General features: G+C 36.2%; 2 protein-coding genes across 3 annotated transcripts in view; one reads left to right on the top strand and one right to left on the bottom strand.

Moving 5' to 3' along the window:
- Positions 1–3,976: 3,976 nt before the first annotated feature.
- LOC132156732 (VIP peptides-like) lies at positions 3,977–6,983 on the bottom strand. Its single transcript, XM_059565716.1, has 6 exons — positions 6,805–6,983; positions 6,397–6,501; positions 5,611–5,715; positions 4,785–4,916; positions 4,565–4,673; positions 3,977–4,466 (listed from the first exon to the last, which is right to left on the bottom strand). The coding sequence occupies exons 1-6, from the start codon at positions 6,966–6,968 to the stop codon at positions 4,458–4,460; spliced, it is 624 nt and encodes a 207-aa protein (XP_059421699.1). The 5' UTR covers positions 6,969–6,983; the 3' UTR covers positions 3,977–4,457.
- Positions 6,984–15,057: 8,074 nt separating this feature from the next.
- Positions 15,058–25,178, top strand: part of LOC132156730 (anaphase-promoting complex subunit 1-like) — a 58,695-nt gene continuing 48,574 nt past the window's right edge. Inside the window, exons 1-13 of one of the 2 annotated variants that reach the window (XM_059565715.1) lie at positions 15,058–15,287; positions 17,092–17,328; positions 17,467–17,622; positions 17,871–17,913; positions 18,317–18,417; positions 19,047–19,129; positions 19,240–19,313; positions 20,380–20,522; positions 21,235–21,458; positions 23,044–23,253; positions 23,359–23,454; positions 23,544–23,634; positions 24,789–24,854. In XM_059565715.1, coding sequence (XP_059421698.1) covers positions 17,116–17,328; positions 17,467–17,622; positions 17,871–17,913; positions 18,317–18,417; positions 19,047–19,129; positions 19,240–19,313; positions 20,380–20,522; positions 21,235–21,458; positions 23,044–23,253; positions 23,359–23,454; positions 23,544–23,634; positions 24,789–24,854 — 1,500 coding nt within the window. In that variant the 5' untranslated portion in view covers positions 15,058–15,287; positions 17,092–17,115. Of the gene's footprint in view, positions 15,288–17,091; positions 17,329–17,466; positions 17,623–17,870; positions 17,914–18,310; positions 18,418–19,046; positions 19,130–19,239; positions 19,314–20,379; positions 20,523–21,234; positions 21,459–23,043; positions 23,254–23,358; positions 23,455–23,543; positions 23,635–24,788; positions 24,855–25,178 lie in introns of both variants that reach the window. The other variant, XM_059565714.1, reaches the window with a different exon arrangement.

Genomic DNA, 25,178 nt, shown 5'->3' with positions numbered 1-25,178 from the left:
TTTCTGTGAAGATTTGTTTTTGTGCTAAAATGATTGAGCATCTGTTTTTCAAAGGATGCAGTGCTCTGTTCTCATAAAAATAAAGTAGAAACACAAATCGTGCTCTGTTTGAACCTATTCTAGCGTTCAAATGTTTGGGGTCAGTAAGATTTCTATTTTATCTTTGTTATTTTGAATTTCTGTTCAGAAAATAAGTTCATAGTTTCCACATAAAAACAAACAAATAAACAGCACAACTGTTTTCAAAATGATTGATACAAATGTTTATTGAGCTGCAAATCAGCATATTAGAAGGAAGACTGGATGCTGAAAATTCAGCTTTGCATCACAGGAATGAATTACATTTTAAAATATATTCAAATAGAAAACAGACATTTTACATTTTTATAATATTTTACTATTTTCAAAGATTTGTCTGTATTTTTGATCAAATAAATGCAGGCTTGGTGAGCAGAAGAGACTTGACTGTACCATGGAGTATATACTGTATGTGACCCCTACCACAAAACCAGACATAAGTGTCAATTGAATGAAAAAGATTTCATTTCCATTGATATACGGTTTGTTAGGATATAACAATATTTGGCCGAAATACAATGATTTAAAAATCTGGAATCTGTGGGTGCAAATAAAATATATATATTAAAAAAATCACCTTTAAGTTGTCCAAATTAAGTTCTTAACAATACACAGTACTAATAAAAAAAAATACGTTTTGATATATTTACTGTAGATATTGTACAAAATATATTCATGGAACATGATCTTTACTTAATATCCTAATGATTTTGGCATAAAAGAAAAATTTATAATTTTGACCCATACAATGTATTGTTGGCTATTGCAGGTCATGGCAGGGTCACACATATGGTCTCAACAAATTGTCACCTATATATTTATATCTATATTTAATTATTTATTGGACAAGATACTGTAGTATACTCCCATGCTAATCTTTGAATTCTCAGAGCACCAGATCTGACTATAAATGTGTACAGGACTGAAAGGGCATGTGGAAAGAGTTCAATGCACACACACACACGCTCACTAATGCTCAAAACAAGTGGTTCCTGGCCGGCCATTACTATGTTGAATCACTTTAAGTGGTAATGCAGCCATTATCAGAGTAGAGCTGGTCAGTGTAGAGTCTATCCATCTATTTTTACCTGCTGTGGTCAGCAGGCCCATTTAGCCATCCAGTAATGAGAGCTAATGAGCTGCTCCTCTCCACACGGCCCTGGACATATCACACAGCATCTGACATGCACCACAGCAATTCAAAAGCTGAAGATTAAACCTGGTCACCAGAAACTGAATCTTTATATCATACCTACTGATTTATGAAATCAGATCGAGAAAAGACCCAAAAAATTTATATTTTGTCAATTAGTCTAATCATATTCGTATTTAGCAGTGTTAACCCTGTAAAGCCGACATATCATGTTTGATGCATGAATTTCTAAGTCGTCTAAATTACCAACACTTTGCTGAAAACCTGTCGCACATTTGTTTGACTATCAATTTTTTTTAGAGAGAATCTAAATATGATCAGGCTTTTGATAAATGTGTATTTGTTCATCTCTTAGTCACTTTTGTATAGCATTGCATTATTTGTTTTGAAACTACAGAGCTTGGTTCATTAAACTAAGCATTTAAATACAATTTTATTAATATTATTAGAAGATATGTACAGTGACAGAATTTAATCTGAATTTTCGGCCATATAAAATCAGCATCATGCACCAAATTGCATATTTTTACTCAGTCTGGGCCTCTGAATAACTGTTTTATCCACCTTGAATAGGAGATCCATACTTTGCACTATATGAGCCGTAAATGCCCGATGCATCGCATGTTATTCAAGACATAAAACACATTTTATGCATTTTGTCTAAATAAAAATAAATAAATGAATAAAAAAGACTTTTCTGGCCATTATTTCTTATGTAAGATTTAGAAAAGTCATGTTTCTTAAAATAATATAATTATGAAAATGTATAAACGAAGACTCATTGTTAGCACTATATATAGGATATACATGGCACATTATGCAAATACAAGTTTTGGGTGCATGAGTGATTTCTGATTAGTCATCTCAGTTTTTGCATCTCCTCCTACTTAGTGCTGTAATGATATAAATCCAACGTGACAAATTAAGAGCACACAAAAAATATTCAGTGCATATTTTCTCTGATTGTTTGTTATTGTTCCATTCAGCTTGATTTCTAGCATTTCCAGGAAGATGGGATGTGCAGCTGCCACAACGATTACAAATGACAAGCTAAAACGACACATGCATTAAAAGAAGCACAGCCACAGAAAAACACATAACAGCCTTTTTAGTTACCTCAGCCAAGTAGAGCACTTCAATACTAACAACCAGCCAAACCAATCAAGAGAACAGGCACTCACTGACCATAACCTATATTCTTAACTATTAAGCTTCAATATCCTTTTAGGAGTTAACAATTTGCACAAACCCCATTTCCAAATAAACAAAAACAAACTAAACAATATTAGTAAGTCAGTCGATCTGTTTTTACTTGCCTTGTTAACACTTTCACTGTTCTTAATACAATGAATGAATAAAAAAATAAAATAAATTTTTATTTTTTTAATGTTTTTTTTGTTTTTTTTTCGTTTAAAATTATGATTTATATCATTATCAAAAAATAAATAAATAATAATAAAAAATATTTTTTGTTGAATTAAAATAGTTTTTTTTCCATCCAATAATTTATTAGATATTTATAATGAATGATTAAAAAAATCATTTTTTTTACAAAAATAAACAAATTATCTTTATTTGTTTTAATATGTTTTAAGCTTTACAACCAAAAATTATTTACCCACGTCATTCTAAAATGTAGTTGTTTTTTAAAAGTTCTAATTAACTAATGATGTTTCTAATAATTTAATTAAATTATTTTTAATGCATGTATGTTTTTTAAGAAAACTGTGCTTAACATCTTTGTTTTAAAAATGTTTTTATTCAAATGTTTTAACAGTCCCTCAGCTTTTTATTATTAATTATATATATATATATATATATATATATATATTTGTCAAAAGGTTTGTATTTTCAATAACAACTAGAAAACATATATTTTTACGTTATAATGCAGCCTTAATAAAAGCTAGTAATAGCTTGCAGTTTATCATGCATATGATAAACAAACATAACATTTAGTGACAACAACATTGCTGACTGATCAGCAGACTGGCATGGACCATCCTTATTTTTGAGCCTTGATTGCTCAGCCGTCTCTTTAAGATATTTATATCAGTTATAGTTTAATTGGTACAAAACAACTATTTTTCCAGGCCAAAGGATGACTCAAAATAAATGTATTTTGACAGACAAGCCTAATTTTGGCAACAAGAGTCCCATCTTAGTGCATGTCGTCTTATATAACGCCTTCTCTGGCATTCCATATCCTCTTGACATTTATGATTTAAATTTCAAGAGCTGCCTTAAACGCATTGTAGACACTCTTAGTCACAGGCAGGCTAAGACTAATGACCTTATCCTTCAGAAGTTTTTAAAATAATGGACTAATGCTTTCGTAATGAAACCTTCAACTGGAATTGCAGTAACGAGTGAAGTGTTTTTAATAGCACAACTTATGTTGTTTGATTTGGTGGAGTCATTTTATATATAGTATATCATTATAACTGCATCATCCTGTGACACTCAAACATCATTTCGCAACTACCTGGACAATATATTTATCATATCTTTCTAAAAAATGAGTACTATGCAATCTTTAATGTCGCATATGTGCACCTGTGCAGTCCAATTTATGTGCTGTTTCATGGATAAAAAAAACAAACGGCAGTCATAAGTCAAAGAAATATAATTGAGACAGTTTGAACATTACTCATAATGATATGGCCTATTATTCTGAACAGCCGTCACTGTGCAACCAAAGAAAACAGGCAGTTTTGCAACACTGAAATGGAGCGGAGTCAAGAATTTCATGGCTCTTCAACTTTTTATTTGACTTTGAATCGCAAAAATAAAGATTTCCAATGCCCCGACCCTCCCGGACCCAAACGATCCCTTTAGAATCAGAATTCAGACAGAAGCAACATGAATATTATTTACAAAATAATCCATTTACAAAATGCACATCAATCACTCGAGATCCAATCAGCAGTCGTCAGGTCCGAATATGCAGTTCTCTTATTCTACCAGTCCAGGGCTTGTTTCAATGCATTTATTGTTTTACAATTTACAGGAAACATGTCAAAGCAAACCGGTTTCCAAGGCCAAAGCACACTATGCACATCTTCAAGCTGACATCTCTCATCCAAGTTTATTTTCTATGTACAGTGCAAACATTTACGTCTTTGTCAACATGTTGTTTTAGTAGTATGCTGATGTCCTATACTAGACTGTAAATGGAAAACCTATGATGGTCTTGGAGAGTAGTTTTCTTGCCTTCAATCAGACCTCAGAGAGGCTAGAAGAGAAAAGATCACCATTTAAATGAGCTTTATTTATCAGGTTGCAAGCACTTTTATTAGTACAAAGCCTTATGCATGTCTCCATCTAACGTACCAATGGTATATGATTGAGAAGTTGGTCTACGCTGACGTCATCGTAGCTCTCCCGATACGTGGTCTCCCCTCCAGTCGATTCCTCCTGCATGCTGGGTGGGTCTTCTTGACTGAAGAGATCAGTAAATTTGTTTAACATCTTTGTTGCTGAGTATTTACACATCTCTGAGTAAAAGATTTGTCAAAACCTAGGAAAGAAACAACGTGCTGGCGCTTTATACCTTCTCTTTCCTGTGAGAACGGAGTTGAGATATTTCTTCACCGCCATCTGCTTGCGAAAGCGGCTGTAGTTGTCTGTGAATATTGCGTCTGAATGACGCTTCATCGGCGCTTGGTCTTCCATCAAATCATCACTAGAAATGCATAAAGAAATAAATCAGACATGCATTATGTTTTAAATTCATGCATTTAGCAGACACTTTTAATCAGAGCACGTAATGGTTATCTACTTAGGAAACAGATTAGTTGAACCTTGGTGTAATTGGATTTATGTTTTGGTCATCTTTCAATATAAATGCACTATAGATGCATGGGATGTACAATGCAAAGAAGGCATGTTTTATTCTGATATTTGAGATCACCAATAAAACATTTCACATTTACCTTTCATATTAATTTAGCAGATTATTAATTATAAGATTATACGATTATATACTTCTTTGACCATTTTGAGAATTTGCATATGGATAAATATATAAACCATTATCTAAATATGTTCAGATTTCTGGATTTATTGATTTACTTTATTTACTGCAATCCAGTAATATAAATTCAATATCATCCCACCTAAAGGATTTCTTTGCATCTAAATTCTGTGATTATTTTGAATGATTACCAAAATATAAATCCAATTACACTAAATTCAGTTGACCTGATCTTAAACGAGTCTAGGTAGTTTTCTGGTTTAAGCTCGTCTTCAAGTTGGTTTTCTGTGTTCAGGTCTGGTTTAATGGTTTTAGAAGGGTTTTGGGAGACCAGCACCACCTGGGTTTCAGCAGAGCCGTGGATCACTGCCAGAATGCATCTGCATTAAAAACATCAACATACCTGACCCGCTTTCCGATCAATGACTCCAGGTACCGTCTGGCAGATAACTGTCCTAGAAGTTTACTGTATCCGCTTGTGAAGAGCCCATCTGCGTGTCTCGTATCTCTGCACACAGACACAGAACCAACTGCAATGAGTAACTTTACTCCAAATCAGTTACTCTGATTTAGCCGACTCTAATCCAGTGTGAACAACATGGTATACTTCAGTTGCTCCTATAATTCATTTGATTTCTTGTAAAGCTGCTCGGCTTAATTATATACTTTCTTTTTTTGCAATGTCTACAATCTCTTTCACACACACACAAAAAAAAAGCTACAATGGCAACAACTTAAATAGTTTACAAGCTTCTTAAGCTCTGTTAAGATCTCATATCAATTCATTAGGATTCTATTTATTAAGTATTGGACGGTTTCCATGGTAAATTACGAATGTTTATTTAAGAGCAAACCAACGATTAAGAATTTGGAGGTCATTCAAACACTTAGACTACTTCTACACTGCTTATGTAGAAATAACGTTTTGAATAGAAAAGAATGTATAGCCTGTATGGGGATTTGTAGGTTCACACAGGGATGCAATATTGTAATTTACGTAAATATCTAATAAGACGATTTTGTCTTTGTCTTTTTTTTTTCATCTGAGACGACTCACCTGCACGCGCGCTCCGCTCTGATGGCACAAAGAACGCGCGCGCATATTGCTATGGAGAAAATGCTTTCAAATATCATAAAATAGTTAGGAATTAAGTTTTATTCATGTGCTTTAATAGAGCTGAATTCTTACCTCATGGAGGCGAAGGGTAAACTTAAGGTCCGGTCATATAAAATACTGGAGAGAGTTATGAAGAGCAAAAGCTGAGAGCCGTTCCTCACGAGCATTGCTTTACACCTGTGCATACATAAATACACGTTGTTATTTCACTCTGAATAAAACAATTTAAAATTAGTAAGACAGTTCAGAGAAATTTCGTATTAAGGCTGCGGTGTTTTATTGCAAAAACGTTCGTATAAAAATACTATCATAAATATTGTTTCATAGTGAACATTAATGAATGTAGACTAAATGCAATATGATTAGACTATATGTAGCGAATGTACAATAAAACTCGTCTAAATGAATGCAACATGCACGTGAAGTAAAAAGTGACAGTGTTAAATGTTCAACTGAGTAAATAAAATGAGAGGAACTTACATGTGCTCTAGAGATGTGATGCGCGCGCTAATCGGGGTCCTGAAATACCTCCAGTCAAACCTCCCAAAGTGACCAGGTGCTTTTTTAAGTTCCTTTGCGCGGTCTTGTGTCTCTTTGAATAGTCTCACCCCTCGCCTCGTTTTATATGTCTGAATACTTTCCATCAGACAGGAAGACGATCAGATTTGATTTGCGTTAAATACGTCACGAAGAAAGTCCCATTGGGATGGATGTGTTCGTCATTGGTCAGCAGGTACACTTCACACACACACACACACACACACACACACACTGGTGAAATTAAGTTTGTGATTGCTCCGAATGTTTTGTGTCTATCCTGGTGATTCATTCTTTGGATATTTGTTTGCATTGATGCACTTTTTGGCCAAAGAAGAGCTCAAGCTGAAACAACAGATGAAAAAATAAAGCCAGCATGACTTCTCAAGTCAAAAAAAATTGGAAAAATTGCAAAAAGGCACGTGCACAGAATTCCTGTTGGAATTTGTATTAATATTTGGAACTGATATAATAATAACAATAATGATAATAATAATAATAAGGTTCTTAATAGGGAATAGTATAGAATTCTACAAAATATTTCAGGACACATTTCTCAGAAGGTTAAATACTGCCCAGTCACTTTTAAAAAGACAAGGTTCTTTATTGCCATTGATGGTCCTTTAACATCATGGAACCGTGGCTTTCCATTCCAAAAAAGTTATTTACAGTAAAAAAAAAAAAAAAATCTTTAGATTATTAAAATAGGTAACACTTTAGAATAAGGTTCCATTAGTTAATGTTAGTTAAAAAAATAAAAATAAAGCCTCTTATAAGAACTGTTCACTAAAAGGATCTTTGGGGAATGATCGAATGAAAATAGATGGATGGATGGTAGACAGATCGATCAAACGATTGAAACAGAACAATAGATAGATAGATAGATAGATAGATAGATAGATATATAGATAGATAGATAGATAGATAGATAGATAGATAGATAGATAGATAGATAGATAGATTTTAAACATATCAGTAAGGATTTCTCTGTTGGTTGCTGTGGTTTACCCTCATCTTAACCCTGATTCAATCCCTTTCCTAACAGGATCACTCTGTGCATTAAATACATCACTGCCAAAATAATGAACAAACATGGTCAGTTGTTGAGAGCCGCTAGTGACAGAAACCAGACTCTTTTAATAAACACAGGAAATGTTTACATGCATGAGTGTCCACCAAGACCCTAGAAACGATCGTCCTGAACACTCATTTCAGTTTGGAAGGTCGTAATTTATTTTCATAATCAATAATATTATGTTACCTTGCTGTTGGCCTTGCATTAGGACCATCCTCAATGTTTGAACAAAGGTACGGTGACACCTTTTTCACATTTATCTGTGGTAAAAGTGACCTCTCGCCATCTGACCTTAACAGCTTTATTTGATCTTGATTGCTGTTTTCTAGGGTCTCCTGGTGGATAAAGTGATTAATGAGGGATGTATGTTACAGATGCAACGTCAATAAATCAGGTTTACAAATGGAATTTCAGTCTTAATTCTGTATTCACTGTAGCAGCCTTACATCAAGACAGAATCTAAGCATGAGACTTCATTTAACTGGATGAATTAGACTGTGAAGTTTAATATAGTGTGAGGAGGTGGTTCAAATCATAAAATCAGCAATAGAAATAGTGATGCTTGAAGATGCAAGCACAATTAACATGAGAGTTCAATTCTCATGTGATTTCCTGACCCCTTTCCCTCCTGTCCTAATTGTTTCCTATCTACTCTTTCAATGTACCTGTCAATAAAGTGTCAAAAGGAAATAGTAATATGTCTTTAGGGATACCTAACAAACTGAAAATGTTTGAAGACGTTTTAATTAAATCAATATGTTAATGATAGGTTCGTAATATTTGGATTATTGACATTTGTCTGATATTCGTAGAGGAAGAGTCAGTTGTAATCTGTCAACACATCAATATCGACTTCCATTGTTGTCTTTATACTGCGGCCCAAAAACCAGTGACGGATCAGTTAGACAAACCCTTATGTGCATCTAAATTAATGCAGTAAATACAGCTGTATATCTGGTCACACAGAGGACATTAGCTGCAATAATGCTATCAGAGCATCATTAGATCTGTTATGAAAGCTAAGGACAACAGCGTCATTCTCCTGAGACCAGCGCTCCACACGGCCAATTACATTACTTTTTTTTTATTTTGCGTGGTTCATCCATTTAAATTTGAATTTGTATTTTTCCTTTTATGATAAAAAATGTATTTAAAAAAATGCTAACATTCAAGGCATGAACACTATCTATCTATCTATCTATCTATCTATCTATCTATCTATCTATCTATCTATCTATCTATCTATCTATCTATCTATCTATCTATCTATCTATCTGTCTGTCTGTCTGTCTGTCTGTCTGTCTGTCTGTCTGTCTGTCTGTCTGTCTATCTATCTATCTATCTATCTATCTATCTAGCTATCTATCTATCTATCTATCTGTCTGTCTGTCTGTCTGTCTGTCTATCTGTCTGACAGACTGATCATCTATTTATCTAAATTATGCAAGACTTTACACAAAAACATTCACATACAACTCAGTATTAAATGCTAATTGGCATTGAATATTTCAGGCCTCTGGGTTTTCCTATGACTAATAGTTTCATCTTTGCACACACTGAAAAGAAAGTCAAACTGTTTTCCGGACGTCATCTCACACGTGTGAACATCATGCTGTTCCTTAACGGTTGCCTGTGTATTACATATGCTCTTGACTCGGATATGGATATGACAGCTCTAAATCATTAGTGAAATATTTTTTCTCTACACAACTCTGGCGTATCGTGTAGTTCTTCATTTGATATTGCCAATCTTGCTAAAGTAGCTAGTTTAGCAGTGCATGCAGTGGAAAGACTTGGGTTCAGTCATACACAGAAACAACTTGGACTGAAAATCAGTCCTGAGGTGACGCTTGCCATATGTGTGAGAGGGAGGAGTTTTATTAAAAAATAATCGAGTGAGATGACAACACTGGAAATACATTCATCCAGTCGCACACTATCTAGTGTACATTAAGAATCCCTGTGAGTCTACAGAGGAAGCATACAATTCCTATTCTGACTCCAATGAATTCATATTGATATCAGCACGTCCATCTCTATTGTGTCAGAGTTTATGGGAAATAAACTGTCTGAAATTTACTACCACCTCAGAATATCTATATAGTGGTTTCACTTGAACAGAATCTATTCCTCTATTGATTGCACAACAAATATTCATATACAAATATGAGTAACTTAAACACAGCATGCATGATACAATATCGTGCTTGCATTAAATGCCAAGCAATTTTTGTAAAATTGATTTTCTAATCATATATCACTTCCACTTACAGAACTCAAATTCAACTTATTGTGACCTGCAGACTTAAAGAGCTAATAGAAAAGTGTTATTAATAAGCTGTGGCTTCGGGTTTTAGTGTGGTTGTTGCTAGTTTATAACATTGATATGCGATTAATTTGTTCGTAATAAAGAAACTACCAATATTCTAAGATTAAACATGGGTGGTATTCAAAGTCACAGCAATAATAAAATTATTTATTTCCTCTTTTAGCAACATCACATCCAAAATCCTTTTGTCACTGCTAGTGTCATGGAGACACCATCCACAGCCACAGAACTAATCACTCAACCACACCCTCAGTTACCTGAGTATTGAGCACCTGCACCTGGTTAACATAGCACTATCACTACTCTGGTTCATCGGCTGATGAGGAGTTACCTTACCCCTTTAAGGTAACTCCTTCTGTGTCCTTCTCATGAGCTTAGTGATTAGACTGCTACTTACCTGTGCTCTGCCTGCCTCTGGAATCTTTGTGTGTCATTGGACTGTGGACTGGAACCAGGCGCTTCAGATAAGACTGCTCCCATGAAACCATGCAAACGGATCAGTCCCATTTATCCACCACTGAATGGCAACGTCACATACAACAGAACCTATGCTTTTACTGTGGCGGGGATTATCATCTACTCTAAACCTGTCCAGTCTGTAAGCCATGTCCAGCAGTGAGTACTATCTGTATAAATTCTGTGGTTAATAGTAAAAATCTAGTAAAAATCCTCTTCGATTCTGGTTCTTCTGGAAATTTCATCACTTCACGCCTACTACCTATCTTCAAGATTCCATGTCAAAGAAATCCCACATGCTACCAAATCACAACTATTCAAGGAAAGCCGCTGGACAATGGACTGGTGCAGTGGAGAACTTCAGAATTAACCCTTCGCATTGGCGGTCTGCATGAAGAAACTCTCTCATTCCTCCATCTGGTGCTGGAGGAATCTGCCATCTACCCCAACCAAACATTAACTGGAACTCAGGGGGAATTGACTAGTGGAGTAATTTCTGCATCCAAAACTGCCTCTAATCCCTTCCTGTCCCTTTACCACGTACTGGCATCCTGGGATCGACCTCCATTTGGAGCCTGGAAACCACTGCAAAAGTCAATCTCCCAAAGGAGTACGGGGCGTTCCAGGACGTTTTTAGCAAAGCTGCTGCCATGAAACTTCTACTACACCAGCCATGGGACTGTGCGATAGACTTCCTGCCTGGGGGCCAAACTACCGAAAGGCAAGATCTACTCCCTGTCAATCCTGGAGTGCAAGGCCATGGGTGAGTACATCAAGAAAGCACTAGTACAGGGGTTCATTCAACCATCCACCTTTCCGGCGGCTTCTAGTTTCTTCCTTGTGGCAAATAAGGATGGAGGACTTCGACCTTGCATTGACTATTGCAGTCTAAACTCTCAGACAGTAAAGTTTGCTTACCCTCTTCATGTTCACATGTTCGCAAAACTAGACCTATGCAGTGCCTATAACTTAATCAGCATCCGTCAGGGAGATGCATGAAAGACCAAATTCATTACTCTATCGGGGCATTATGAATATCAGATTATGCCGTATGAGCTCTCCAACTGTCCTTCAATCTGTCAGAACATCATGAATGAAATCTTCAGAGACATGCTCCATAAATTCGTCATAGTCTACATAGACTATATCCTCATTTACTACTCCAATCTCCCTGACCATATAAACATGTGCAACAGGTAGTCACCTTGCTCCATCAATATCATCTCTATCTGAAATTAGAGATGTTACATCATCATGCCGGAAGGTATCCAGATGGATTGTGCCAAAGTGGAAGCGGTGAAGAATTGGCCACAACCTTCTAATATCAACGAACTTCAATTTTTCTTTGGATTCGCTAAATTTTACAGTTGATTCATCTGTGGCTACAGTAAACTATCAGCTCCCTTGACCTCTCTCCTACACCAGAAATCTAAATGGCTCTGTTGGACATTCCAGAAGATAAATGCCACGTTCTGCACTGCTCCAGCTCTCTGGCACTCAGACGCAACAAGACCCTTCATTGTTATCCTAGAGGAGAGGTGACCCCCAAGTACTCCTTGTGCCTACTTCTCGAAGAAAATATCCCCGAGGAGTAGCGGCACTGGCTGGAGAGAGCATATCATCTGTTTGAGGTCATAACTGACCATAAGAACCTGCAATACCTCAGAGAACCCCAGACAGGCTCGATGGGCGTTATTCTTCACTTGATTCAACTTCATCGTCACTTACCGTTTAGGCCATAAAAATACGAAAGCCGATGCGCTATCAAGGATCCACTCACCTGTCCCTGTATCTGAGGAGCTGGAACCTGTGCTCCCTCCAGACCTCTTTGTATGTCCCATCAGACCATATGGCCTCTCAATAACGACATCCGTGCTGCCACAGAAGAAGAACCTGCTACGCCGGGAGGTCCAGAAGGTAGAACCTATGAACCAACCTCCTTCCGGATTTCCCATCTGGACTCTGTACATGCGTCTCCGGGGTCAGATTATCCAGGGAGGCATCGAACCCTCTCACTCCTCGAGGGAAGGTATTGGTGGTCCAACATGGCCTAGGACATTCCCTGATTGGTGAAAGGATGCTCAGTCTGTGCCATTATTTCAATACTCCATCATCTACCTGAGGGCAAACTGGTGCCACTGCCTATCCCGCGTCAACCCTGGTCCCATCTAAGAGTGGATTTATTACTGACTTATGTGCATCTAACAGCTTTACCACCATCCTCGTTGTGGTTGATCGATTCTCCAAGGCCTGCAAGGCCCTTGAAACCACAGAGGCCATCTTCAACCACATTTTCCAACACTTTGGAATTCCAGAAGAAATGGTGTCAGGTTGAGGGCCTCAATTCATCTCCAGGGTCTGGTGCACATTCCTCCAACTGTTGGGCGTGTTGGTTGGTTGAGAGGATATGGGACTCAGCTCATGTCCATCTTCAGCGGGCAGTCCGACGTCAGAAGACACACATGGATGTCCGTCGTCTGCATACATCTCTCTATCATCCAGGTGATCGAGTTTGGCTCACCACTTGAGACATCGCCTGCGACCACCCTGCAAAAAGAGTTCCCACTACATAGGTCCCTTCACCATCTTGAGGCAGATTTATGAAGTGACTTATGAACTCCAGCTTCCCAGACAATACCGTTTTTCACCAACCTTCCATGTGTTCTTACTCAAACCTGTTACTGATCCTATTCTCCCTCCTTCCACAGAACTGGAAGTACCTCCTCCTCCACCCGAGGACGACGACAATGAACCATCTACATGGACTGAGAAATCATAAATTCCAGGCGACAAGGTGGCGGTCTACAATTGTCGACTGGGAGGGGAATGGACCAGAAGAAAGATCTTGGGTGGACCAGGATGATATCCTATACCCTTCATTATGTGACAATTATCACCAACTCCACCCGGAGTATCCTGCTCCCATTGGCCGAGGCCGCCATGGTTCCTGGACCTCTGAAGATGCCTGTGGGGGAGGGCGTACTGTCACAGAGACACCATCCACAGCCACAGAACCAATCACTCAGCCACACCCTCATTCACCTGAATATTGGTGCACCTGCAACTGGTTAACAGAGCACAATAAGAGCACACTCACCACTCTGGTTCAATTGCTAGTATCAAGGTTGCTCCTTCCATGTCCTTCTCTTCAGCTCAGTGATTAGACTGCTACTTACCTTGGCTCTGCCTGCCTCTAGAATCTTTGTGTGTCCATTCAGACATGTTTGAATGATGAAAAAAATCCAGCAAGTAAATAAAATAAGTTATCCAAATCTTGAAAAAATGGGCGGTATCCTCTGCTCTCAAACGTTGGTGGCGCTACAGGCTGAATGGATGCTCATAGTGTAGCGGTGCCCCCCTGCTCTGCACATTTTGTATGTTTCTCTTATGGCTTCAGACGTTTGTTCTATTCGAACGTAAGTGCCCTGTGAAGGGAACATCACAGGATGTTCTACCATGATTCGAAGTGAACATATATGTTCTATTCAAAGTGCATTGAAGTGTGCAAGACGTGAATTAAAATTGTATTTATTTACAGAGGTATATGATGTCACACTTGTCCGTAAGTGAAGACGTTGCGCAGTGCAAATCCGTGAATAAATGTTAAGAAGTACCTTCAACAGATTTCTCCTGGCAGTCGGGAGCAATAAACACTGTGTAGAGACCGTGTCAGTCGGCAGAATGCAGTTCATGTACGGCGCTCACTTCTAAGGAGCTGATTATATATATATTTATATATTAGTAGGCTACAACATATTTAATATATCTGGTGAAAAAACAGTAATTAGTACTTCAAGGCTACTTTATTCTAAGATATTTCACTTGTAAAGCTATAAATTATTGAATTATGCTGATTATGCTAATTATACTCTTAACAAAAAAAGTTTGAAAACTCACCATATCAGAAGTACAAAAGGCAGCATCAGAGCCTCCTGTGAAGCATCAGCTTCATATAACAACTATAAAATATTTCTGACCTTACAAAGATCGACAACTTATGCAATAAATGTATAATAGTTTCAGAACTAGTCTTTAATGTCGGTTTTATATTCCTTTATAAATAGAACGATACGAGCACTGGCCACCAAGAAAGAAAATGTAAAGGATATCAGTCCCATAAAAATTGGATTTTCAATGCTGCCACTTTTTCTTTTTTGAAGAAAATTATCTGTGGTTTAGGCTTTTGAGGACATTCACCCTGGAATATCATGTTTTTGGACACATACATGAAAATACTGTTATAAAAAATACTGTCTGAAAATAAAGTTTTATGTTCAGTACCATGTCAATTATATCAAACAACCATGGTTTGCCAAAGGACATGCGCGCGCGGCGTACTTCCAGATCGCAGCTCTCTGATTGGTCAGACGCTCGGAAGTGCGTCACGGGATAACAACATGTCCGCGTTCATTTGAAACAGTGTAGCGTGCTCAGTCGGTTTTCACTGCTTATTTTGATGTGTTTGTATGTTGGGCTCAACGAGCAGGCGATTGCAGAGGGAGAGACATCTGTCACAGGGAAGGACCGCACTCCAGGACAGGAAGCTCGACTATTTGTTATTAGCAGGTAATTATTTGAGCGGACGTTGTTAGCAGTAGCGCCGCTGCTAATGCTGACAGAACGAGCTCACTGCAGTAACTTATATAAAAAGAACAGTGTGTTTTACCTCAAACTGTTTTAATGTTGTTATCCATTACAAGTGATAACACAATCCAAGAGGTCTTGTGCAGTGTAATACATGTAATACGTGTATAAAATATTTCCCAGCAATCAATTAGGTAACTAATTTAAAGCGTATCATAACAACTATCACTAATACATGATATTGGAGGATATCGCTAGTAAGTTATGTATTTTCCCCTGCATCTGATGAACCGTTGCTTTGTGTGCTCGCTTAAGCGAAAAGAAGTAGAAACTAACCTGTAAACTGCCACCTGGCCCCTCGGTGGGCCGCCTACGTTTACTTCACTATATTACAATTAAATCCTAATCTAATCATGACAAACTATATATCGTTGGAAATTTTACCAGTCTTTTTTGTTAAAAATTATGTAGGATAAGCAATAGATTAATTTATGGCAAGAGTGCACCTCAAAAACCTACATTATAACAGGAGTTCTGACCTTTGTCAAAAAAAAAAAAAGTCGTCTTTGTTGCCTTTTTCTCTATCACACTTTAGAAATCATCAGAAATTATGTATCACTTGAAAACTTAAAATCTCAAAATGCTTTCTTTGAAAGCCATTTTAAATTCAAACATTGCATTACCATGAAAATGGTACATCAAAATCATGTTACAAAATGTTTTCAGTCATGAATTATAAAAGATTTAGGTTTGGATCATGCACTTTCAAGTCTATGTTCAAAAATGTGAGTGACCGTTAACAGGTTTGAGTGCTTGTAGATTGAGGACGCATAGAAATAAAGATGTATGTGTGTGAAGATGATGAAGATGGATGGAGGTGGTATATATCTGGTTTAAACTGAAAAAGACATGGATAAAATATGATATAACAATATTTTATATAATATATTAAAAGATTACCTTTAAGTTATAACAGCTAAATAAACTATAACTAATACATACAAACTAATAAACACTATATGTATTTAACCTGTTGTCTCACATTTTTGAACATAGACTTGAAAGTGCATGATCCAAACCTAATTTTTTTTAATTCATTACTGAAAACATTTTGTAACATGATTTTGATGTACCATTTTCATGGTAATGCAATGTTTGAATTTAAAATGGCTTTCAAAAGATGAATTTTGAGATTAAGTTTTCAAGTGATATATAATTTCTGATGATTTCTAAAGTGTGATAGAGAAAAGGGCAACAAAGACTTTTTTTTTTCTGACAAAGGTCAGAACTCCTGTTATGATGTAGGTTTTTGAGGTGCTCTCTTGACATAAATTAACCTATTACTTTTCCTACATAATTTTTAACAAAAAGATTGGTAAAATATCTATTTAGGAGTCTTAGACCTTTCCAACGATATATAGTTTGTCATGATTAGATTAGGATTTAGTTGTAATATAGTGAAGTAAACGTAGGGGGTGAAGTAAACGACAGTTAAAAGGTTAAATAAAACCTCTATAATGGTAAATCAAGAATACTTAAATAATAGGTGAATATGGTTAATTGAACATTGAGGCAAATTTTGTGAAAAAAGCAATGTATAAAAAATATGGACAGACTAACAAATGTTCCAAAAGTGCCCGGGGAAAAGGTGTGAGACATATCATGTGTTATATATATATATATATATGATAAAAAGGTACTCATTATTGCGGCCATACTGAAGGTTGCATAAATGTCAATGCATAACACAATGGTTTGTCTGTAAATATGTGTTTGTGTTTCACAGAAATAATGCTGATATTGGGAACTCATGTCGCACGTCTATGAAGAGAGAGCCACAATGATAGCCGCAGGCGAATTGCAGTCGTTTGTCCCGTTCGGTCGTGAGCACTGCAGAAATCACCCGAATGCTGTGAATCTCCAGCTGCGGCAGCTCCAGCCGGCTTCTGAGCTCTGGTCCTCTGACGGGGCGGCTGGACTCGTGGGATCCCTTCAGGAGGTCACTCTACAGGAGCGTGAGAAGGTAGTTTGTTTTTGACTTTGTTTCTGCTGTGGAACACAAAAGGAGATGTTTTGCGCCATTCTTTCCCTTTAAGCAAAATCAAACTGTTCTCCGTGAAAACACTGCTTGTTTTAAGTATGATTATGATGTGATTGACAGGAGCGCTGGCAGCTGAGGAAGGGAACTGCTCCTTATGAGGTTGAATATGAGGAGGAGCTGTATGTGGCTGGAAATATGGTCATATGGAGTCATGGCAGTAAGAATCAAGCCTCGTATGTCTACAAGGCCTTCACTGTAGACAGCACAGTTCAGCAGGTACTGTCTGCAAACAAATCATGCTACACCTTTTCTCTGAACAAACATCGCCATTTTAGGTTACATTGTGAAAAATATTGTAATTACCATTTGACTTGTAGTAGTAGTAGTAGTTTTGTATGCTATACAAAATAAATTTTTTCATGTGCTTAAAAGGTATTTGGGCTGTTGTATTAAGAATCCCATTTCATGCTGACAATTGTAGTATTGTACACAAGTATAATATAATTTTACCAATTATTTTATAGGCTCTTTGGTGTAATTTCACCGTCCCTCAGTCTAAAAATGATGGTAAGAATTGTGTATGTTTATGTTGTTATATTATTGTTTCCACACGTAAAGCAAAAAAAATAAAGGGCTAAAAAACAATTATTTTATTATTAGTAAAATTAATTTTAATATTTTTTTCAATTTATTTTCATGTAGTTTAAAAAAAAAATTACATTTATTTTTGTTGTTTTATTTATTACTTTTTAATTTGTAATTGATTATTTGTATTGTTTAATTTATTATTTTATCAGTATGTAACATATATTTGTTTACTTAATTTTTGTGTCTTTTTATTGCATGTTTTTCTTTATTTATTATTTATTTTAATTGCTTTGTATCTTGTTAGTAGCAAGTATATGATGATAAAAGTTGTTCCTAGAATTTTGTGTTGTTGTTGAGTGATTGTTTTCCCCATGAGCTTCAGTAAAGGAGGTTGTGGAGAAGACTGTGTGTATCGTCCAGAGCACCTGTGTGAATGTCCACAGCATGAGTGGGAAAGACTTCATATCTCCTCTCCCATTCCAGGTCAGAACGCTTGATTCCTGTGTCTGTTGAGTTTCCAAACAGTACATCTGTTATATGATGGACTCCAAATCTGGTTCAAATGTCTGTATCAGCCTTGTGTTTTTTGAGGAAATCTTCCAGCAGAGCCATTGTCACCAGCGGGTGTTTGTTAGTGCCATCAGGGTTTTATTCAGCCTGACTGTCTTTCTTAGCTCAGTGACTGATGTGTGGTAGTTGTCTGTTTCACGAGGCATAATTGGTTATTTGGCACGAAGACAGAAAAGGGGGGCGGTTTGGTTTTAGTAACGGTATTTAGACAGCACAATTTAAAGTTCTGGCTAATGCTGGCTTTATTTTACATGTGCATGTTCTGGCATGTTGCCCAGAGGCTTTTCCTATACATTTCTGACATATGCATTTATAATGTTGACAAGGGGACTGGAATTGAGAGTCTGAAACTCTCTGATGCAATGCAAGGCACTAGTTTCTTTTCCATAATAGAAAGAAGTTTTTGTTTGTTTATTTCATGCATAATGATACCTTTAGCGTTAACATTTAGCTGTAAAATGCTGTTTTCCATCAGCTAAAAAACTTGTGATGGTTCCTTTTTTTTCTTCTCTCGATTAACTGGATCTGGCTTTCATTCGTAGGTCTCCGCTCTCTGGTCAACAAAGTTTGGCCTGCTTCTGGAGCGCAAAAATATTACAGTTGATGGCCACATGAGCCCCATCGGGTACGCTTGATTTATTTATTTATTCTATTTTAAGATTAAACGTATTAATACTGTCACTGTTAGCATTTGATTGTTTAAACAAACGCTCGTGATTTGAATCTCTTTATCAGGGAACCTCTCCCGATTCTGTTCAGCATGCTGCATCCGTTAGATGAAATCGCTCCTGTTGTTTGTAAGTCCACCGGTAAGACTTAATTCTGCACATTTTCAGTGGCATTTTGTTGTATTTATATACTGATCTAATATTTTAAATTGGCTTTTATTTTTTCATTTTCAGTTTTAATTTTAGATAATTTTTTAGTGATTTAGTTGTGCTTTATTTATTTATTTTTAGCTTATTATTTTAGTTTCTGTTTTTAGCGATTTTAGTACTTCAACTAAAACGTTTTATTTTGGATAGTTGCCTAGAAAACATTTAAAAAATAAAGCTTCTCTTCCTGTGCTTTTATATTTGAGATTATTTGACTTAACGAAAAAGTTTTTTTTGCTTTTAGTTGTTTCGTAATATTTAACAAAAACGTTTGAGGAAGGAACGTTTGAGATTATCAGCATTATCAAGTAAGTGTTTGATTATCTAAGGGAAATTATGGTTGTTCAATCAGTAATTATTTATAATTTTGGCATACAGTTTCATCGTTTTGCGCTTACAATCTCCACGGTCTTCTGTCCTGGAACTCTGAAATTAGCCATCCAGAAATGTTTTTTTTTTTTTTTCAGTGGCCATGAAACTATATTTAGCTTTTTTTTTTTTTTTTTTCAGTGACTATATCTTGCATATTAATGACTGTGCAGTTCATTGTGTTGTTTGCAGCATCATATTCAAGATATGTGAAGAGCCAGTCTCTGTAAAAATCTGCACCTCTGACAAAAACACCACCACCCCCTTGTGAAATATATATATTTTTTAAATAAACATACAATGGTCCCAGATAAACGGATGTTTTCTTTTTTTTAGAAGTACTGTATTATTTTTACTTGATTCGCTCATGTTGTTTGCATCAGTAAGAGGCAGACTGACGCTAATGTAATTCAATTTTAACCATGTATTATTTCCTAATAAAGCTACTGACTAACTGGTCATAAAGTTTTCTTATTGACTTACCAAAACCATACATTTGATACATGTTAGTCTTGGACGTTGGAAAAACAATTGAATTAACTTTATAATAATGACTTGGATGCGTTGTGGATCTCTGGACTCTTGAATGTGTCTTAAGTTAATGCTCTGTTGTTCCCACTCATTGATCCAGGTCTGTTTGAGTCCCGGCTCCAGTATGTTACAGACAGCGCTCTGAGAGTAGTGTTTACCTGTCACGAGCCCTCCATCATCATGACATACGACACACAGCAGTGCACACACACTGTCTGGAACCTGCGCAAAGTCACACCTGAGGTCTGTTTGCATCACTCGGACATTATGATTTACATACATCATGTTTCAAAGTCTTTATTTTAATGTTGAAAGCATGACCTCAATTAATCGTGATTAATCGCATCCAAAATAAAGGGTTTTGGTTACATAATATATGTATGTGTACTGTTTATATTTATTATGTATATATAAATACACACATACGGTATATATTTTGAAAATATTTACATGTATATACATTTTATATTATATATAAATATATTTAATATATTTTTCTTAATGTATACCTGAATGTATTTACTTATATACTTTTGTTTGATATTAGATTTAACATTGAGTGTCAAATGTCATCAAGTCTAAAGACTGGTTTAAATAAGATCACTAGCACAGGTGTCTTTGACTCTATTTTATTTTATTTTTTATCAATAAATGATAGATATATATATACCTTTAATGGCTAATAAAAGTACTTTGCTTATTTTTACTTTTTCTTTGTTTAGATTTAAAGTCAGTCGCAATCTTTTTATATTAGAATTTTTCTTTGAAGCTCACTGACATTGTAAAATAAAATGTATTACACTGAGAAAACTACCTGAGCACTACTGTGGTAGTAATAGATATTTAGTTTTCTTTAAAAGAGGAATTCAATGCATCTTAATGTACTAATTTTTAAAAAGTAGTATGTTAATTTAAATCTAAGGATCTAGTTTAGAATGTTGTTGTGCTTTTTCAGGAGCAGACCACAGTGTTGAAGTGTCCAGACCAACCTGGGCCGGTTCATACACCGAATGCGGCCCCCAGCTTCCTCAGCACCCACCTGAGAAACGTGACCCGGCTAGACTCGCCCGCTTCGCCCTTACACTGCCACGCCCTACACAACCAGAGCCGAATACCTGCCTCCCCGGGCCTGCACTCACGTGTTCACTCGCCCAGCATTTCAAACATGGCTGCTCTCAGGTGCGTCCATGCAGGAGGTTACTGGATACTAGGGCTGTCAAAATAGCTGAAAAACTACATTTGAATTTTGTACTTAAATATTATCTATATTCGAATTTAAAATGCATAATTTCAGTTAGGGTGAAGAAAAGCTTTTGGCTTCTCTTCTGAGGCCACAAGAATGTGCATCAAGCAAAATATTACTAATGCACGTTTATTCAAAGTATAAGAAAACATGACTGAAGAAAAAAAAAACATAATATTTAAAATAGTTTATAAACCAATTAAGTTGCTGAAACAACTAAACAAAACAGCGTCATGTATGCATGCATAGTTAAATACAAAGGGCAGACACACAGAATACATTTTTTTATTTAAAAACATGAGATGCAGTGGGATGGGGAACAAAAACCCACCATATAGTCTCAATGTTTTTAAAAAGTTGAACTTGCATTCATTTTACACATCTTTCTAAACATGCCGCTCTCTTGTGCGAGACACGAATCCAACGGTGTCCCTCTAGAAAATGTGCGAAATATGCGTTCTGTGTGAACGGCTTGGTTTCAGTTTAAATGTAAACAAGATCTTCTCCACATTCACCTTTTCTTTTTCTTTTTTCTAGTGGCTTCAACTGAATAGGCTAACATAAACCTTATAATGCAATGACACTAACATCGTCTACACATCTCTTGCGCCACTGATAAATGTCAAGTATACTTTGGCTGTCCGCGTTATTTTCGTCATCCACGCGCGTTCAGGCAATTTTTTGAAAGACTGCGTGGATAGTGCACATATGCAAGGTGAATCATGAGACAGAATTTTTACAATATATTACATTTTTACAATCGAATGTGGATTTTTATTTTAAATTCAATGAATATTCTAAATTCGATTTATTTTTTTTATTTTTTTGACAGCCCTACTGGATACATTTGAAAGCAGTTTGTAAATTCTAATAAACACAGTATGCAAATTTGCTGTGGGCAGTAGAAGTTTTGTTAAAATTTGATTTATATAGACTACCATTCAAAATGTTGAGGTCAGTAAAAAAATTTTTTTTTTATAGGAATTGTTTTTCTTCCTAGCAAGGACACATTAAATTGATCAGAAGTGACAGTAAAGATATTTATAATGTTGCAAAAGATTCCATTTCAAATGAATGCTTTTAAAATTTCTATTAATCAAAGAATAATAATAATAAAAAAAGGTTTTCAACATTGATTAGAATAAAAAAAGTTTGCTGAGCAGCAAATCAGCATATTCGAAAAGATTTCTGAAGGATCATGTGATACTGAAGACTGGAGTAATGATGCTGAAAATACAGCTTTGATCACAGGAATAAATTACATTTTAACATATATTTAAATAGGAAACGGTTCTTATAAATCTAATAATTGACAGTACTACTGTTTTTACAGCATTTTTGATCAAATGAATGCATTTGGTGAGCATTAGTGTAACGTGTTTAAATACTGAATTTGTGATGTGCACAAATAAACAAAAATGTTTAAATTCATATAAAAAGGCTAATAGTAAAAAAAAAAAAAAAAAGACACATTTTTGTCTAAATGTGCGTTTTGGTTTCTCTTTAACTTTCCTTACTTAGTCGGGCTCACTCGCCCGGCATTGCAGCGCCCTCTTTCTCCGGAGCTCAGCGCTTCAACATGTCCTGCCACACGCCGTCTCCACGCGGTCACAGCATCCTGGGCTCACCCAACAGCACCCTGAACGAAACAGCCCTGCTGCCTGAGATGGAGCCCATTCTACCAGACCTCTGCATTGAGCAGCTGTGGACCGAAACCAGTGCTATCTCCAGGTGCCCTGAGCCTCATGAGTTTCCATTCCCTGTGTTTATAAGCCGAGAGCATGAAATTACTGTTGATGTTTGCCCTGAAATCAGTGTTGTGTCTCTCTTGTGCAGGGAGAAAGGCTGCCAGGCCACTAAAGTCTTCATCACCTCTGACCTGTGTGAGAACAGGTACCTGTGCTTTCTGGTCGAGTCCCACCAGCAGCTCAGGTGAATGTGTGGCTTATTTTGTAGTTATACTTCTGCATTAATAGGATGGATCACTTTGCGTATTTAAAGCTTTGGTGTGCTGTTTGCAGGTGTGTAAAATTCCTTGAGAGCAATGAAACCTCTCAACTGATATTTGCATCAGTGACCGTTATCACCGCAAAAGATGCTGCCCCTCTTGAGGTGAGTATTTGATTTGTCAAATATATCATTATGAAATATGTCAAAGACTTTGTCACCGTGATGTGTCTTGAATGTTGGGAAGTAACTGTTTTTCTATATAATCTGTACTGTCACGATGAACTGAAGTAGTGACCGATCTTTTCTTCGCCATTGTGATGTTCATCAGAGTGAAACAGGTTATTGAAAAAGATCATCAATGTAAGATGCAGATTTTGTTCTATGCTTCAGTTGTTGACCTGAATTTTAAGATATGGATATTGCTACATTTGACGCAATCAAGAATTTTGTAATAGAGTATGTATATAAAATAGCAACAAACCCAAAAGCCTTTATTTTGTATAAAAGAACACCATTGACTGTTTGTGTACTAACATTTTTTTAAAATCTATTTTTACTCCCTGTAATATTATGACTCCCCCTGCTTCACATTTAAGTCCTTAAGTTTGAATGCCAAAATGTGATCGAGATGGCACAAATATTGCTTTTCTCAAATAATTATGACGAGATTGAATAACCACGATCAGATATCTCAAAAATGGAGATGGATCTAAATGCGATCTTGCAGTTTATTGTAAGAAAGCCGCAGTTTAACAGATTAAATGACTGGTCCTGTATACATCAATAATAAAAAGATAAAATTAATTTACCAAAAGATTAACATTTTAGTTATAAGGTCAAAAAATGTAACAATAAAACAAATGCATGGATATATGATTGATTTGCATTTAAAATAGATACTATGATGTTTTTTTTTTTAAAGAATGACCTTGCTGACCTTATAGTGAACATGACCTTATAGTTTCCCTAGTACTCTTTCTATAGTTTTCTGCTGTTATTGTGCATATTTCATCTGTACTGTTTGGAAGTTAAGTTATGGAAAGTTGAACTAAGTTGTTTACTAATACACAAGCACTCCCTTTTAACCATGCAATAAATTGTAAAATCAGTGTAATAAGAGTTGCAAATGTTTCCATTTAGAATCACTTTTTAAATCCATTTAGATTTGATCTTTCTGCTTCCTAATATGATGAGGGATTTACACCGTATAAGTGTGACGTTTGTAAATCTTGAACATCAGCTATAAGTGTCTTCCTCTTTTTCTCCACTGTCGTCATCAAGACCTTAAATTTCATGTTTTCTTCATTTCTTCGCAGGACATTCATACAATGCTGGTGCTTGAGGCCAATGGAAGTCTGGTCTTGTACACAGGAGTCACACGGGTGAGGCTTGATTTCATCTGCGTTTTTCACCTCTGAAATGACATTATTAGTGTCCTGAATCATTTTTCTACTTTCAGCTCAGTCGGACTATGCTGTAATATGCAGCGTTCCTGCCATGCATAGTCCTCTTTTATTAAAAAAGCCAAAGGCATCTGCGCATTACAATTTGCACTCAAAGCCTAGTGCTGAGTCTAATACATCATCTCATTCCATCATGTTTCCCACCAATCACTAGAGATTTGAAAATTGGTTCCAGGTGAGTCACTCATATCTGGATGATTAGTGCTGGAGAGAATGCAGGGATTCTTTACAGGCGCGCAGGAT

Source organism: Carassius carassius, chromosome 14, assembly GCF_963082965.1.
Source record: "Carassius carassius chromosome 14, fCarCar2.1, whole genome shotgun sequence".
Classification (NCBI taxonomy): Eukaryota; Metazoa; Chordata; class Actinopteri; order Cypriniformes; family Cyprinidae; genus Carassius; species Carassius carassius.
The sequence above is the reverse complement of the archived record's forward strand: the minus strand, read 5'-3'. Positions and strand labels throughout refer to the sequence as shown.

Excerpts from the sequence above, each read along its gene's own strand:
- LOC132156732 (XM_059565716.1), bottom strand. The coding sequence starts at position 6,968 with ATGGAAAGTATTCAGACATATAAAACGAGGCGAGGGGTGAGACTATTC. Across the intron at positions 5,716-6,396 it reads TTACCCTTCGCCTCCATGAG|AGATACGAGACACGCAGATG; the intron begins GTAAGAATTCAG and ends GTCTGTGTGCAG. Across the intron at positions 4,917-5,610 it reads TTGATCGGAAAGCGGGTCAG|TGATGATTTGATGGAAGACC; the intron begins GTATGTTGATGT and ends ATGCATTTCTAG.